The 18,932-nt window shown below is 44.5% G+C and overlaps 1 protein-coding gene across 1 annotated transcript in view; it reads left to right on the forward strand.

Moving 5' to 3' along the window:
* astn2 (astrotactin 2) overlaps nucleotides 1–18,932 on the forward strand; it is a gene marked incomplete at its 5' end in the record, with an annotated part of 356,313 nt that overhangs the window by 109,347 nt on the left and 228,034 nt on the right. The window contains one exon of the mRNA XM_080847054.1: nucleotides 17,135–17,284. Within this exon, the coding sequence (XP_080703180.1) occupies nucleotides 17,135–17,284 (150 nt within the window). The remainder of the gene's footprint in view (nucleotides 1–17,134; nucleotides 17,285–18,932) is intronic.

Consider the following 18,932-nt stretch of genomic DNA (forward strand, 5'->3'; position numbering starts at 1 on the left):
CAGTCTTTGCACTGAACTATACTGAACTCAAGAGCCAAGTTTGTCTGAGCCTCATGTGAATAATCGTGTATTCTTAAAACTGCACTAAAATAACAGTGGATTGAATAGAAGCATAGAAATATTGTTCAGTTGGATGTGTTGTAGCCCTTATAGTCTTTCATGAATGCTACACAGGCATCGTCTGTAAGTATGGGTTTTGGTGTAAGACGTAGTTTGGTAGTACTTTTAAATTCTGCAGTCACTTTACAAAGTCTATAACAGAATGATTTGAAAAAGCAGAGAACAACACAACATTTTCAGCCTGCTCAAAAACAGCAACAGCAACACCAAATGTTCCTTATCTCCTGGATCTCTCAGTGGCATTGTTTACCTTCTGTCTGTTTTAGCTGTGCAGCCCACACAGTGGCTATGAGAGATTAGTGTTAGTGGTCTGGAGAGCACTTGGGGTCGTGGGGGGGAAGAACATTAGCTGTGATTGGGTCGCTTGTGTGTCGGAGGCAATGCACCCACGTCCTCTCGTCTTGCCCATTCACTCGGTTTGCAATTTAGGAAGGAGATCATTATGATTTATGGCACATTCCATTTACTGAATTATCTAAGACTGATTAATTGCCGTGGCATAATAATTACATTTGCATAATGTCCTTCCTGGTTCATTTCCGCCCTTACATGTGTTGCTGATTACTGTGGACCCGTGCCATGTAGACCTGGTGATAATTCTTCCCCTCAAGAAGTGTACTGTTTATTTTTTTGTTTTGTTTTTCGAGACATGTCACCATTTTGTTTAGATTGAGATGAAATAGGTGGTGTGTTTGAATGTAAGCTCTGGCTTCACTCTTCACTTTTCTTCTCCTTCTTCTTCTTCTTCTGTGTTTTTCTTGTTTAACTCTCCTCTCCTGAGAAATACCAAGGACATTTAACAGTTATTCATGGTTTGCAAACTAAACATAGCTTAGCTGCGTGAGTTATAGATCTGTGTGGCTTGGGTGATTGACGGATGAGGGTTTTAACCAAATGTTTACACTTGTGAGAAAAGTAAACGGCAAGACGTGTCCTCACTGTTACAGCCTGCTATGGTTTTCACAATGCATAACAGTAATTCAAAGAGGTTACTCACTCTAAATCGCAATGGATCAACTTTGATTTTCATGAATTAACCCCCTGGAGGCCATGGCTACATTCAGGCACTTTCTGACATGCTGTGATTTTTTTGAAAATGTAAACAGTGGTTTGAAAGTCACAATTACTTGTTTGAAAATAAAAAGCCTACATTATGGTAAAAATTATGATAATAATAATAATGGCCTAGAATAATAAATAAGCATATGTGCACACTACTTTTTTGCTGGAATATGAATATGAATATAAAACATGTACTGAACTACAGAGACAAACTGATTCCGTCACTTAAGGTGATTCCCTAAGGTCTTGGGTGTACTATAAGCATAAAAGCACTACTTCACTCTATTGCAGTTATATACTGTATACCATTATACCCATGCCATTGTAGTATCAAAAGGTATCAATGGGAGGGCTAATAGCCCTGATTCATGCCTATGCAGAGGGGGCTATTTACACCCCTCCCCACACACACCAGCACAAAGCCAAGACAAAAGAAAAAAGACAAAGCCAGGTAATGTCTTTAGAAGAAGAGAAGATACCTACACATACTAATGTACATTTTGACACAAATTACACTGCATGACCGTCCAAATGTGATATGAGTAGGCATACAGTAAATCTCAAGGTGTCAAACTATCGCACACAGCAAAATAAGAAAAAGCTGGCCATGTAACACTACCTAATGCACACAGACAGGCTAGGTTTGTTCGTTGTTAAGGAATATGTGGTGTATTACAACTCGTACAACACCACTAGCAAGCAAAAAACGTTAGCCTACACTAAAGCGTTATTATATACAACACAAACAATTCTCCCTTCAGCATTTGGGGTTTATGGAAACACTATTATCCCGTTGGTGCCATTATGTGATGCAGAGATTGGATTGGAGATTCCATTAAAAATGTATCTCATTGTTCTCTGCATCGCCACCAATGCAGCCAACCCCAGGGGTCTGAACGCATGGAACGACATGGTGATACATGAATGAGTGTCTTGCAGTTTTGTATGCACCCCTCTTTGGGAGTATGCCAGCGTGACTGTGAATCAATTCAGGCATATTTAGGGACTGCTCTTTGTGATGGTGAATCTGGCCCAAAGTCCATTAAACAGTGCCCCATGAGGATAAAGCGGCCGGATCGATGGGGTTGAACTGTCACTTTTCATCAGCGCTGTTTCTACAGATACAAAAAGGCTTTCTGGCCTCATTGGCTCACTGAAACCAGTGAGGAGGATGAGGCATACAGACACACTGTCCTACACACACACACACACACACACACACACAAAGACACACATGCGCATACAGGGACAGGCATACACAATCAAATACATGCATACACACAGACTCACACACACACACACACACACACACACACACTCTGAATCCCAGTTGTTAAGACACATCTTGCTTATCAGGGGTGCTGTTTCCATGAACAGAAATCTGATCAGTGGGGACATACTCAAGGGCAGGCACTTGAGGAGGTTGCTCTCTTTGTCTTACTGAGATGAAGTGGAAAAGACCGGTCATGGCATGAGCAGGTTATCAGTGAGTCAGATCACATGTGACAGACACAGACACACACACACACACACGCACACACACACACGCACACACACACACACGCACACACACACGCAGCACAAACACACTGTGGTTCTCACAGACAGGCTGCTATTAAAACCAGCAAATGTTGGCTGTGAAGTCATGCTCTAATTTTTCACCCCTCAGTCAGTCTCAACAGAAAGTTCTGATGGGGAAACCCCATGAATCATTTACACACTTGCTGTAACTCTCACACTCTCAGTGGTAGAGTTATCTTTAACAAAGCCTTTAGTCTGAATGCATTTATCTTCCAGTGACTTTAATTGGGCATTATATATCAGCATATATAGAGCATTTATGAGGTCAGGCGCTTATGTTGGATAAATGGTTTACAGAATGAATGGGCACCAATTCTCTCAGAAACATCCCAAATTTCCCAGAAGAGTAAAAGCTGTTATAGCTGCAAGAATGAACCAAATCCATATTAAAGTATATGTATTTGAATACAATGTCATTACATTCCCTGTTGGTGTAATGGTCAGGCGTCTGAATACTTTTGTCCATATAGTGTGTATATATACAGTGTGTATATGTTTATATAATATATATCACCTTTACATTGTATTATAATTATGATATAATCTGGATGTGAAGTAAAATTGTAGAGAATTTGGTGATTGGCGCGAGGAAGCAGTGAACGCTCAGCATTAAAGCTTTCTCTGCTGTCTCCTAAAAGCGCCCACATGACATTTACCAGTTTTACCTGATGATAAATAAATGTCAGTGTCTCTGCACCTCAGTGAATGACAACCCTGCAACTTGTGTCTGTTAATTAGATAATGCAGAATGTCAGCTCTGTGTCTGCACCTTTGAGTTATTTCCCATGCTGTGGAGCAGGCGTGTCCTCTCACCTCAGAGAATATGACAGCGCTGCTCATTATGTTCCCATCTCTGTGCTTTGACTTCATGACTGTGCTAATTCCCAAGATAGATCCTTCTCTGCGGAGGAGTGTTGCTAATGGCCTCAGTGTAATTGTCTTTCATACCGCTCCTCTTCACACACTTCGTATCTTCCCTCTCTCCCCTACCCCCCACATCGAGCACACCGCACCGAGTACGGCTCTGACGCCTCGCCTCTCCTCGTCTTGTCGTCGCTTCAAAACACATGCTCCGCTAAGTAGTTTTTCAGCCGACTCCGCAACACCAAGGACACACACTTATGGGGATGAAAGGTGGCTGACGCAACCGTGCCTCTGATATTCAGCAGCTGCGGGGTTTGAAGTCACATGTCAGATACGATCTCTGAGGAGGAAACATGGAAAATCACTTTTTTTCTTTGCCTACTGTCCAATACTTCCACCAGACTAAACGATCACCTGCACTGTTAGCCTCTTCAGTATTGTTTGTATAGGCATGCTTCAATGGATGGTTATAGGTGTAATTTATTGGACTTTGCATTGTGAAAAGTGAAGGATAGAGTGACATATTACTGTTAAAACATTCCTGCAAGACTGTGCATAAAACTTGGTCGGTGTTTGTTCAAAAAGACTGTTAAGGACAAATATGGACACCGTTCAACACCAACTGCTGACATGTCCTGCGTGTTCTGGGGATATTCATCTGATGTCTATGAAAATGTTGAGTACTCATCTGAAAAACAAAGTACACACTCCCACTCAATGTTCATGTGTATGCACACAGATACACTCATACTCACCCACACATACATATCTGCAAAGTAGTGGTACCAGCTAATGTGAAAATAAACATTCCCTGCAGCGTCAAGCTGCCCCCTCTGTCATCACAAAATATATATCTGTAGGTTGGCTTTGTGTGGGGAGGGGGAGAGGGGATGAGACTAGGGCCCTGAATTGAAGCAGCACCTCCTCGAGAACACTGTGCAAGATGTCAGTGTGGCGCTGCAATGCATGGGTTGCCACTGACGCAATAGGAAATGCATTCATATTTCATCCCAGCCTGTGGCGAGAGGCTATAGATAGTGTCTCCTCCTCCCCCCTGCATGTCTCTCCACCAGATGAGCCAAAGTCAGTGGAAACCAGCTGTCGTCAAAGAGGGGCAATTTACCTCTTGCAGATGACAAGGGGAAACTCCTCCAAATCAGAGAGGTGGCAATAAAACCTGAGAAATGGAAACGTGTTGGTGAAAGGAGAGAATGTATGTCAGATAGATGACTGTGGAAGTGTGGGTCTTTTAGCTTGACACAGAGAGCGTGTATGAAAGTGGGTATATATGTGTGTTTGTGTGTGTGTGTGTGTGTGTGTGTGTGTGTGTGTGTGTGTGTGTGTGTGTGTGTGTGTGTGTGTGTGTGTGTGTTAGAGAGAGAGGGGGAGAATGACAGAGACAGAGAGAAGGTAAGGGAGATGTTCTGGACACAAACAAATAACTGCACTGTGCCATTAGAGAGGAAACAGCAGAGCTTTCCGCTTGTTTCTGTCCAGAATGTTCTAGGATGTGAATACAGAGCCACGACTCATTTTTGTCGGTTTGGCACCATCACCTTGTGAACAAAAAACAGGAAACAAATTCCCCGCCCCAGCTCTCCGGAGTGCAACCCTGCTGGATACCTGTGCAGTAAACACCTGGAGGAGTGCAGCACTTATAAAGGACCTGACTCTGTACGGGTGCTCAGTAAATGTAGACGATGCGATTAATCCTGGCCATCAGAATGGCCTTGCACCATGTCCCGTCACACCATCCCCCCCCCCCTAGGCCCAGCTCTGGGGCTGGAAAACTGAGTCAGCAGAGCTAAAATCAGCTAGCAGATGCCCCTGTCCAGCCACATGGCCATCAGAGCCTAATTAGCCAGGCCTCTCGCAATGCTTCGTTTCCATAGAAGTTGTACGCGTTAGCATCCCTGCTATCTTTACTGTTAGTGCCCATCAGGGCCTATTAGCCAGGCCTCTCAAAATACTTTGTTTCCATTGGTGTCTAGCATCTCTGCTAGCTTTAGTGTTAGTGACTGCCCTTAGCTTCCTAGCGGAGGGCTGAACTGTCAGTTTCTAAATAAACCAGAACAGTGAGTCAGAGGATAATATTAAAGCCAAATATGTTCCATCACTGTGTTTAGCCTTTAGCACAAGTACGATCCAGGTATCAGAAATAGCTGCTGTGCGGAGGGTGACAGTAAATCTTTTTAGCTCCAGGTGTCAGGACAAAAGAAAGGTTAAGAGTGAAAGTTAGTCTTTTTCTACACATAATTTGCTCTCCTCCAAATTGTCCTACTCAGCAGGTTGTACTCTTTCTCTCTTGCTCTCTCTCTCTCTCTATTTATCTCTTGTGCTCCCACACAGGGTGATAAACTCCACTAAATTGCCGTATACATTTATTAAATGTTATTAAAAAGTAGCCCTATGTGTTATGGAATAGAGAAGACCATAGGTAGAGGCCACCGGTAGACCATAAAGAAAGATGGTCCCATCTGTATCTCTCTCCCTCTCCCTCTCCTACCTCTCTGCCTGTGTGAGTTTTTTTGCAAGAGTTGTCACGCTCAGCGGCCACGCCGCACCGATGAGCTCTCCCTGAGCGCAGACACACACTCCCACAGAACGGTGGCAAATTGAATAAACCACAGAGGGAATCTGAGTCCAATGCGGAGAGAACTACCCCCCCCCCCCCCCCACACACTCCCTTATCTTTTGTTCACTCTCTTCAGAGGGAGAGAAGAGTGGGCTGAAAGTTGCACTCACGCACAGACACACAGTTATACACACCGACACACAAACACACTCTTTCTTGCTCTCTCCTTCTCCTCACGTACACAAACACACACAAACACATACTCACACAAATGACGAGCGAGAAAAAGACAGGATAGAGTTTGAGAAGCTAAAAGTCAGGCACACACACAAACAAAGAGAATAAGCCAGGTCCTTCAGAGAGTAATATATAAACCTCTTTATCTGCATGTCCCCTGCTCCCTTCCCTGCAGTCTCTGCGGCCTTGGTTATGGAGACCATGGCAATGCCATGGTAACTCTAGTGCTCCCTGGCCTGTTTTCTCCATACAAAGTAATTGCAATGCCTGATGGGCTGTTCAGGGTTGGATGTGACTCTCCTGCAGAAAAGTACCTCAGAGCATAAGAGAGGAAGCAAGAGGAGAGAGGGAGAGTGAGAGAGGGAGGTGAGAGAAAGAGTGTGAAGGGGGTGAATAAGAGTGAGTGAGAGAGAGAGAGAGAGACAGTGTGTTAGGAAAAGCGGGTCTGGAAGACGGCATAACAGAGAGGTAGAAAATGGGAGGGATAGCCCTTGAAAAAGGGAAGGAGAGAGGAAAGAAAAAGAAAGAGAGAGAAACAAATTGGTATACCTCCCAATACAAATATACATAAACAAGTAAATTGGCCTGCATCTGGTCTATTTTCCTCTTTCTGGATGGGTTGGTTCCGGTGGCATAACATTGGACCCAGTGAGAATGGCACCATTACTGGAGATCTCTGCAGGATGCCTCATCCCCATCGCCACACACTCTCCACACACTCTCCACACACACACACACACACACACACACACACACGCACACGCACACGCACACGCACACGCACACGCACACGCACACACGCATACACTCCCATCATGGCATTTCTGACTGATGAGCTCTCTAGGGAGCCTTTTGATTCATGCTGGGCCGATTCACAGTCAGCTCCCCCCTGCCTCCCCCTCCCCTATTGGGTTTAAGCACGCATACGGACCACTGTAATGACAGGGGAGGTCAGCAGGGAGACCAGGGTGATGAGGGGGGAGGGGGTCTTCGTAGAGGTGTGGGGTGCTGGGAACGTTCAGTCTGATTAGGTTTGAAGATGCTATTCTTGGCCTTCACCTGAGCTTGAGTGGGAGTGTATCTGCCCTGTGACGGCTCTCGTGGTTGACCCTAAGATCACATTTTACTACCTTTGCTCTGTGGCATCTATTTTGGAGACTGCAAGGACAGTCTGAGCAATCAGGATGTGCGATCATGAGTGTGATTGCTCAATAACACAGCATTGCAAAGTAGTCACACTATTGCTCTTAGGTTTAACCTTCTGTATTAGTGTGATTATACCTTTATGTATTTTTATACATTTATTAGTGTGATTATTACCTTCCTTATTAGTGTGACCATTTTTAAGCAATCTGCCTTATACTCTTTTTAAGTTTGGTCTTTATTAGTGTGATTGCTCAATTACACAACATTATGGAGCAATCACACTGTTGTCTTCTACAGTTGTATCCCTATTAGTGTAATTGCTCACTCACACAGAATTACCAAGCTCTTTTTAAAGTTGTCTGTATCATTATTCCACACGTTTGTTGGTGCCGCTACTGCTCCTAGCGCTCAATACCACTCCAACTCTGACACGTCTGTGCTGATGCTGTGTAGTGCTCTTGTAAAAATGGTTGAACTGCCCCTGTCTTTTTTTCAACCCTTTTTTTTTCACTGAAATGTTCGGTGGAACATTCAACCGTTTTGTGATGTTACTCACTGTGCAAGCAGTACAATATGTACACCGATGGTTCTGTAATCTTTCATTTCATCCATGCCATTACATTATCCGGCTGCTCACCAGAGATTTTTCAGAAGCTTAAATGTATAGTTAGTCTACATCACCCATCCCTCTGTCATACAGATAACTCTCACTCCAATCGTACCTTATACTTTTTATACACGTTTGGCTAATGATTTAAAGTTTTTAAGGAATTTTTGTACCTGTGTAGGTGCTCCACCACTTGCTGTCCCAAGTCAGCTTTCTCACAGACAGATATAATTAATGTTAAAGTACGGCCCATTCCTTGTCCTAGCACTACCAAAGAGGATACATAGACATATATGTCTATGTACATGTAAATAATATACATTATACAAGAATACTGACTTTTCCTCTAAAGAAAATGCACAGATTAGCGCCTAGCATAATTGAAAATGGAGTCCTGCTGTTTGCTGTGATATGAGGTACCCCTCAAGACTATTAAAAACATTGTGACTTATTCAGCTGAGATGCAGGGGTGAGAAATTGGACGAAAAAATGAACAACAATTTTCTTTGCCTGAGTTAGATGTATTTCAATTACTCTTAATTCTTTGTAACACAGGCAAGTGACAAGTGACTACACAGTATGACTTCTTCTCTTTTCTCAATGTGTTATACATATCAAAGCAAGGATATAGTGAGTTATTCAATCAAGACCAATGGATGTGGAGCTGGATGCAGATATGGAGGCACTTTATGTCTGTGGGAAAATGATTCCTGTTTTTTTTCAAAAGCGTACTGCTTGAAGGTACTTTGCTGCATAGCAGTCAACGTCATAATGCAATTCTGACATGCTATTCAAGGGGAAGGGGTGTGCATTTTTCAAGTACGAGTTAAGTTGTATGATTTGGCCGGCGGTGCCAGGATGTTGGCTCCCCTTTGCCGCTCTGGCGGTCTCATTTTTCTCTCCTGGTTCTTGGACAGGGACCCAGGCGGCATCTGGTTGAGAGACTCAGCAGGGCTTCAATTAGGGTCGCTGTTTCACCGGAATAACAACATGCTCTCGTATAGCCTTTTCTGCAGGGGCAGAATGAGCACATTCCCTTATTAGAGCGAGACCATTACAGTCGCCCTGCAAAAAGTCAGGTCAACACCGCCTGAGCGAAACCCCTAGTTACTCTCCTCTCTCAACCACAGCATTTTCACGATTCAGAGCCAAATCTATCCACTACGGGCAAAGCAGTAAAACTGGCCCTCAACCAGCTTTTTCTTAAGAACCCAAAGAACATACGCTTTTTTTTCTTTCATTTATGAGATCCCAGCTTCCCATTGCTGCTCGCAGCCAGGCTTCTCCCCACAGGCTGAGGAGGAAGATTATCAGTTCGTCTGAGTTTGGCGCGGTGACACCAGCGCGATCTACTCCTGCATCCCCCTGTCCCCTGCTATTGGCTGCATCCGTTGCTTTTAAGACACCATTAACCCACTGTCGGCACAGATAAGCAGCCCGGCAGAGATAAGGGTGACGGCGAAGGAGAGGATAAGGACACTCGGCCCAGAGGCACGGCCTGCATTGAGCTGAAAGCGAGCTGCTGGAGAAAGTGCGGGTGAACCGGAGACGATGGCAATGTCTTGTGTGCTAGCCACGCAACCAAGACGCGCTAATCACATTCCAGTGCAGCGTGTTAATTCAGCATAAATAGAGCCCTGAAAAGCAACAGATACAGTCAAGATAAGGGGATTAAAGTAAGGGGGATGTTTTTCAGCAAATTTCTAAAAGGGAAAGAAAAAAAAAACAGTGTGACTCATCCTTAAAAAAAGAAATGCTTTTTTTAAAAATCAAAGAAGCACTTTCCTTCAGGGATTTTGGCTATTCATATATGCAAGTCATCTCTCTCAAAAAATAAACAGAGTGGAATGTTTAAAGTCTAAACATTTAAAGTATTTACTGAATCCTTAGGCATTGAAACAGTACGGACACCATGATGCAGCTTTGATTAGAAAAAATACATTATGAAGGAACAAAGGCAGGGGAGGAGGGGGTAGGAACCAATGATGATGCATGTTGCCATTCCATTAATCCCATGGCAACCTAGGGAGCTGAAATTGGCTGTCTGTGTCTTTGTCCCAAGTGATGGAGGGATTGTAGCTGTCATTTAGACAGTCACATCCTGACTCAACAATGACAGACTTATCTTTTGTCACAGAATGCCAAAGCAAACTTCTTTTCTTTTTTTTTCTTTTCTTTTTTTTTTCTAGAAGAGTAATCGATACACAGTCAATGGTGAACAGGGCGAGTGAGGCGGTCAACAGCGGAAAGGGAAAACAGTCAAAGTATCGTAGTGAAGAAGCATCTTTGATGGGAGTGGAAAGAATCCCTGGATGCTCTTCAGGATAACGTCTTCCTCTCTCCCTCTGAAACAAAAGCTGTGTGTGTGTGTGTGTGTGTGTGTGTGTGTTTGAGGGGGTAGGTGGTGGTCGGTTGGTTGGTTAGCATGAAATATGTATGGAACAGTTAACCTTGCCCGCTCACGCAGGTGATCTGCAGTCACGGCAGGTCAATGTGTAAGTGGATGCTGGCCGTGTTGTTGGACGGTGTGTGTGTGTGTGTGTGTGTGTGTGTGTGTGTGTGTGTGTGTATGTGCGTGCTTGTTTGTGGAGGACTGAGGAGGGATTAACCCAGCCTAAGCATAGAGATGCCCATGGGGAATGCACAGTGCATCACAGTGCTTTACAGACCGGCCGGCTCAGCATATGCAGCCAGCATTCACCACTCCTGCAGAGACTGATATTACAAACACATCCCTCTACCTCTCTCTCTCACTCTCTCTCTCTTTCTCTGTCTATTTCTCTCTCATCTCTGCCTCTCACTCTCTTTCTCTCTCTCTCACTCTCTCTCTCTCTCTTTCTCTGTCTATTTTGCTCTCATCTCTCTTGTCTTTCCTCTCTGTTCCCCCACATCATCTGTTCATCTGTCTGTCTGACTTCTGTCTGTTTCTCTTGTCCTCTCCTCCCATTGTTACTTACTTCCTCCCTTCATGCCTTTACTTCTTCCTTATCTCTCTCTCTTTCACACTGTATCTATCTGGCTGTCTATGTATCTGTCTGTCTGTGTCTATCTATGTATTCCTGTTTTAGAGGACTTAAGTGAACCTCTCTCTTTTATCCCCTTAAACATTTGGTCTAGGTTCCGAGCTTGGGTTTACATTCCTATTGGACAATACAGCCTGTGAGGGAGAATGACAGCTTAGTGTATGTTATGGCTTTCCCCTTCTATGTGTTCTTCCTTGGGTCCAAAGATTAGCGAGCGGCTAGTTTGCAAAATAGGATTGCTGGAGGAATCTGCTTTGAATAATGTCCAGAACCACATCAGTTGAAAGGATTTGCCTGTCTGGCCTTTTTTCTGCATAGAATAGCCTCTCTCAATGCTTGGATTACTGAATTGCCTTGTCTGTTCTGCTGTTTGAAAAGATCAGAGCCTATCACTCAGCTCCCACGTGACCTGGTAAATGCGATGGAGGCATATTGGCATGAGACATCGTCCTACATGCAGAGCTACTTCTGTCCCATAGCTGGAGACGAAGGCATAATTGACCGGCGGAGAGGACGCGACAGTCTCCTGGTTCTCTATTCCATCAAGCCACATTTAATGCCCGTCCCCTGCAAGCTTTGTTTTTGCAGTAAAATGTGTTTTGATGGCCTGAAAGTTTTTACGATCGTCTCGCATTGCACTCTGTAAAGCTCGGTTTCATTGTAATTGCCCATTAAGAAGGGAAAGGTCCCAGGGCTAAACCATGAAAAAGGGTTAGTCATTACCAAATGGATGTAGGCCAGTCTACAAATGTGAAAAATATGTGCGAAAAAAAATCAATAGAAGATGCAGCACTCTGGAGATTCTTTTGTGTATTTTAATGATTTCAACCCTCAAAAAAAAGAACTAGTACCATCTGAAGGATTTTTAGAAAACGGCAGACACATAGCTCTTGATTATTTAATTAAATGTTTTTCACACAGCGCTATGTTTGACCTCACAGAGTTAGTTACTTACTTTTGCCATCACTTGCAAATAAGTGGATATGAGTGTTGTTCATCTTGATGGGAATAAGCGTGGACTTCTGTTCACAGTGAAACTCACAGTATAACTCTGCACAGGTACACTTCAATCTTGCTAGACAGTACTGTCTGTCTGTCTTTCTGTCTGTCTGTCTGTCTGTCTGTCTGTCTGTATGTCTGTCTGTCTGTCTGTCTCTCTCTGTCTGTCTGTCTGTCTGTCTGTCTGCGCGTGTGTGTGTGTGTGCGTGCGTGCGTGCGTGCGTGCGTGCGTGCGTGTGTGCGTGTGTGCAAGCGAGTGTGCAAGCGTGCGTGTGTGTTAGAGATGCACGGATGGGCTATTATTTCATCCGCAACCGCATCACAAAACGCATGATCCGTCCGCTATCCATCCGCACCAATTTTTTGACCAATTTTCAAAACCGCACCCGCCCTCCATCCGCCTGTTGATTTTAGGTATAGGCGCTGTGACGCTAGGCTAGAAAGTTCTTGCCTGTTCTTGAAAGGAGACTGATCCAATGCCGCAAAGATATTTAAAGGATAAAGCCCCTAGTATGAAAGCCTATTGGCTATGTTGTAGACTATCCTCAGAATATTATCAGTGAAGTGACGTCTGTCTCCGATCGATGCACAGGGAGAAACTTTAAAATAGCCAAGCACATCGGCAAACCTGACCTTACCATAGGCTAGTAGGCCTACACTTTTTTATCATTGTAATAAAACACAATTTTGTACACCATTTTAATATGGTAATATAGCCTACTGTTTTTAGTTTAGAAGGAAACGCAGAGTCTATTAATTCTGAAATTTCACCGCATTGTAGGCTTTATACTGTAACAACCCCAACACTTGCCTGCTTGCCTTGCAAATCAAAGTTTTCCGACTATTTTTCTTACCTTCTTTCTTAGCTGGTGATGTTAATGAGCTAGAAGTTTAACATCTCGCGCTGCCAATGCCCAATGTCACTTCTGAGTCAAATCACTCCATCATCTCTTTGAAATTCCTTATTCCACGAGTGGTAGGCTACAATGACTGGCTGTTTTAAAATATAACTAATAGCCTAACGAAACAAAATAACCCAGGCAGTTTCATCTACGACACGTTAAGGCTTCTTCCAATACTGACAGCTGACTCATAGCTTGCAGGTTTGCGGCGTTGCAAAAAGACGCGACATGATAGGGATCGTCACTTAATTTAAACTTTTTTGCTTCCTTTGTTTGCTTTGTATGCATACACGGAACAAGGCCAATTTACTGCCTGATGAAAATGTGATTATTTCAAAATGTGCTTGGATGTAGGTAACGACATTTAACACTGTGTATATATTTTGAATTTCGTTGGGTAAACCGCCACCCGCCCGAATTTAATTAAAATATTATTTTTTGTCACGTCATCCGCCCGATCCGCGGTTTAACCGCGGAGTCCGCGGGTGCAACCGCCGACCGCGCATCTCTAGTGTGTGTGTGTGTGTGCGCGCGCGCACGTGTACTCTCATGATCCTGACATTACCCCTGGTTGCTACCCCGCTCATCACCATATTAGGGGGTCCGTGTGAAGTTGTTCATCATTTTCCCTCCTTCAGCTGAAGGGATGCTTGGGCGATGTGATTAGTGTTGAGGAGCTCACCTCTGACTGGGCCTTGAGAAATGAGTCATTACTGAGAATGAGTATCACTACAGACTCTCTCAAACTAGTCAAACTCAAACGCAAAGAGATGTTTGTTTTTTTCATCAAAGAAATAACAAGGAAGATAAATCAGTAAGGCCTACATCGATCTTTTTGCAGGGTAAGGCTGGTTTCTCATGGTGAAAATTGTCCTCGTTTTCATGTTTTTGGTCTTTCATGGTTATGTCGCTCTCTTTCATGAGTTAACTCTTGTGTGTATAGATCACGCACTGTCACTGTGAGATCACCCTGTGTCATTGCTGGATCAATCTGTCATGGTGGGATCACTGTCATTAGAGTGGAACACAACAATCAGAGGTATCGCTGGCCAGTTCTCTGACCTCATCGAAGCGCACCACTTTACATGAAACCCTCCTGTTCCCAGCGGTAGAAGAGAAGTGGGGAGGAGAAACAAATGGAGTGAATTTGGAGTCGCTGTGCCGCAGTAGCGTATAGTGATCGATAGAGGTGGTGCAGCTGTTGCTTAACTTTTAATAGAACACTCATTCTGAGAGTGCAGCAGGATGTATGGAAAAGGATTTAGGTGTGGAAAAAAGACCTGTGTGTGTGTGTGTGTGTGTGTGTGTGTGTGTGTGTGTGTGTGTGTGTGTGTGTGTGTGAGAGAGATAGAGGGAGACCACTCATCTGTGTCTGGTGTTAATTGAACATCCACAAGCTAAGTCGCTGAGTCAGGACTGTGAGTCAGGTGTGGGTCTGTTAGTTCTAGGCCAGAGTCTGGGGCTATGTGGGAGCTGCTGAGTAGTTCATCCCCCCCCCCTCCCTTCCACCACATACACACACACACACACACACACACACACACACACTCCACCCCAACCATCTCATTGTATTTAAAATCCCTATATGCAACACAATGTAATCTCGTGAAATATGGAAGTTAATGTTAGTTGTGTTCTAGACCCCCCCTTGCCCAGATTCAAGCATCTAATTTCATCCCAGATTTTATATTTCTCCTCCTGTCAATAGAGACAATGGAAATGTTTTATTTTTTTGTTTAGCTTTTATTTATTTCCGTCCTCCTCCTCCTCTTCATTATCCTCCACCACTGGTTCAAATGGGCCAGAACACTTCTAGATGGGTCACATTAGTCCCCCGAGGGTTAGTGATTTTTTTTGCCGCTTGGAAATAAAATGCAATCAAGTGGCTGGGCTCTGCTCCGCGCAGCGCCTGTCATGGCATGCCAACCCTTCTCTTATTGATTTCCAGAATAGGGAGGCTCATTCGCAAAGTGTGTCAGCACCCAGTTTGCAAGAGGACCATCTGTCTTATGGCATTGCCACCACCACCACCACCACCACAGCAACAACAACAACAGCAGCAGCAGCAGCAACATAGCTGTCCTATTTGTGAGACAGCTTGTGATGTTTCAGATTTCTCTAAGCTCCCTGTCACTGCGAGGCAACCTTGATGTTCGTCTGCTGAAAGTGACGGCTTTTCTCTCAGTTGCGCTCCCCGCCATCACTTCCTTGCGTGTCGTCTGACGTGTTTGAGGTGGCTTTGTTGCCCAACTGAGATTAAATATGCATGTAAATATGGTGCTTGGATGAATATCAGATGTTTTCAGGGAATCTAGCAGACATGCCATCAAATGTCTGTGAATGAAAGGAGAGAGACAGTGTGTGTTGTTGTGCACACACAATTGCATGTGTGTGGGCCTTTAAAGGGAAACTGTAATTACAGTCCCTTATATAACACTGCGTGTGTGTGTGTGTGTGTGTGTGTGTGTGTGTTTGTGTGTGTGTGTGCCCGTGTGTGTTCTTGGGTGTGTGTGTGTGTGTGTGTGTGTGTGTTTGTGTGTGTGAGGAAGGCAGTGTGTGTGTGTGAATGAGTGAGTGTGTCCTGTTTAGCTGAGGGCCAGGAGAAAAAGCTCCTGTTGCTGGCGCTTTACTGCGGGTCCTGGATTCCTGCAGCAAGATACCCTACCGCTCCCAATGACATATGTGCATGCATATGCAAGTCTTACCAGGACAGGAGTACACACACACACACACACTGGGCCATGCCCACTGTGACGTCCACCTGTGCCCCCTTCAGGTTGCAGCCTTGCCAGTGCACGGGCAGAGGTAGGACCTGAGCCTAAGAGCTTTATTGTCTGCCCCTGTATTGAGGGTGGGGCTATAAAAGGGGTTGTCTCTCTCTCTCTCATTAGGCACTTTTCGGTTCTTGTAGGCACTATTTTGGATATCTTCTCTCACACGGGCACTTTGACTCCTTTCTCAATCTTTCCCCCTTTCTATTTCTTTAACTCTCACTTTCTGATTAATTTACCTAACAAACTGATGCTTTCATTCACCCATTCATGCACGACATTGAACATTACCTTTCCATACCCCTATTTTGATTCATTATTGATTTTGGTACAAATAAATTATTATTATTAAATTTGAACTACTTTGTGACTGTCCCTTATTATGTAATGGTACCCTAACGAGTCTGCCGTTACACCACACACACACACACACAAACACACACACCTATGCATATGGCTCAAGGATACACATTTATCAGGCTCCTTGAATAACCACTATTTGGCTAATCAAAATGTGCTTGTGTGTGTGTGTGTGTGTGTGTGTGTGTTGGGGGTGGGGGGGGGGGGGGGGGGGGGTAATGCATGGGCCTGTGTGTGTGTGTGTGTGTGTGTGTGTGTGTGTGTGTGAGAGATAGTTGTGTGTTATGCATGCTGTATGAGTCCCTGACCCATGTAGGTTGTCTTTTGCTGACCTCTGTCTCTCCCATTTTACATTATTGAAGCTCTTCACGTTGGTCATTAGAGGATGAGTGTATGAGGCTAACCACATAAATTACTGCCAACATTAGCATATATATAGTATATAGTGATGTAACAACATACATCTACATTCATGGCCTGCATTAAATCTTAATGTATGTTATGTATACCAACATAGTAATTTGCAAGTGTTTTATTTTGTACTGTTCCTCAAAGTCAAAGGAAAAGAACAAAAAGTAGCACACTGGTAGTGCTGGAAATAGCATCAGTCATTCGCTCATAAATTACCCATTATGGCTGAACTAAAAGTAAGGACCGCTGAGCTAAGCATATCTGCTTCGACCTCACTGCTCTCATTGTGCTCTCGTCCTCTCCCCCTCCTGCGCATCTGACTCCATTACCACATTAGCGCAGCGCTAATGCGTGTTCTGCACGGTTGTGCATCATGCTTTGTCCTCTAACTACTAACCACTTGCTGAGTGCTAATGTGCTAATATGCTAGTGTGCTAACCCGCTAACCCTGCCTGCTTGCCTCTCCCTCCTTGCAGTGCCTGACCCCCAGCAGGAGACTGTGGATGAGCTCATGCAGAGGTTTAAGGACAGCTTTCATACTAACACAGCCATGGACATGAGCCACTTCCAGCATACTACTCACAGCTCCTCCACTGGTAGGAGGAGGGGACCCAACATTACGCGAGGTAAGCCTGAAATCATAGTTTTTGACCTAGTAATAAATCATTTATAAACATAGTTATAAATGCTTTATATGCTATGAGTCTGGATGAACAGGCATATTGTAGGTTTTCAAATAGACTGTTACAAGCGCAGGCAAAAACACACACACACACACACACACTCACACACACTATGTCAGCCAACAGCTCCAGCATCTTTGATGTTGAAGCGTTGGATTGCGATAACCATCTGTGCCTGGCCCTGTAGTAGGCCACTGTTTGATGAAGGCTATCTCTTTTACACACACACACGCATGTATAAGCTGAATATGTGTGTGAAATGTATATGGAAACAGAAAACATCAAACAATAAGTTATTTGGATTCCATGCATAAAAAAGTTCATGTGTGTTTATGTAATCCTCATCCACTCTATGAAATGTAACCATGCACAAACACACACACACACACACACACACACACACACACACACACACACACACACCCCAATTATTGTTATACCAGGCTCCTCCATCATGTCTCTAAAGCCCAGTTGTCCTGTGACCGTGTGGAAGATTGGCATCTCCTATCTGGCCATCACAGGCCTGGGCAGCAGAGCTGAAGGTGGAGCATTAACCTTGGCCAGGCCTAAACCCTGTCCCTCAGGCCTTCCTATGTCGACTTATCAGGCCCCTGCACGCTCTCACACACACACTCTCACACACTCTCACACACACTCACACACACTCTCATGCACTCACACACACTCACATGCTCTACATGCTAAGCAGCCCGCCACAACCGACCGCAGTTTGTCTTGCATGCAGGCCATTTCGTGTCATGGCACGCTGGTCTCGCTGACAGTGAGATTTAGTGCAAATGAAAAGGCAGAGTTGTGCTGTGACGGCAACTGTGTCCTGCTTCCTTTGTTCTGATGCCGTCGTCGTATGTGGAACGCAGCTGCAGTTGGCTAGTTTAATTTCTAAATGTTTTGTAAAAAAAAAAAGAAAAAATAAACTGCTAAAGAGGATTACAAAACTTGAACAAATGAGTTGTCAGTGAGCTCCGAGGTCTCAGCAGAACCTTATGGAGAGTTGTGCTGCAAAAGAAAAAAAAGGAAAAAATTGAAAAAGAAAGAAGCTTTGAAGCGATGTGACTCCTCTCCTCCTCCTCCTCCTCTCTGACAGTGTGTGTCTCTGAGAGTGTGTGTCTGCTTCCGTCTCCGTGTCCCTTCGGCCCCTCTCCTCTGTAAAATCAAATCTTTTCAGGGCCTTTAATTACCACTGAAAAAGTGTCGCCTCAGCACAAAGAGGTCCGGCGCGGATAACAAACATGCTAATGGGACAAGGAACAGGAACTCAATTACGGCAGCTGGACGGGGAGTTCATCGGAAGCACTAGGAGATTACGCCAGCCGAGGAAATGAGCACGCAGTAAATTACACGCAAGATGGAGAGGGCGGGCCAGGATGCCCAGATGGGGGGGGGGGGGAGGTCTGCCGCCAAGGAGGGAGGAGAGGGGGTTGAGGAGCACAGCGCTGAATATTTAACAGCGCCGTGTTTGAGACTGTGTTTTATACAGTGAAGCAGTTCATCTTCGTTCCATATTCCCTACGCCCAGCTGAGTAATGCATTTGCCTGGATTTCTACAGATGCTTATACTTAAGAAGATTAG

The sequence above is a fragment of the Sprattus sprattus genome, assembly GCF_963457725.1.
Source record: "Sprattus sprattus genome assembly, chromosome: 11".
Taxonomy (NCBI): domain Eukaryota; kingdom Metazoa; phylum Chordata; class Actinopteri; order Clupeiformes; family Clupeidae; genus Sprattus; species Sprattus sprattus.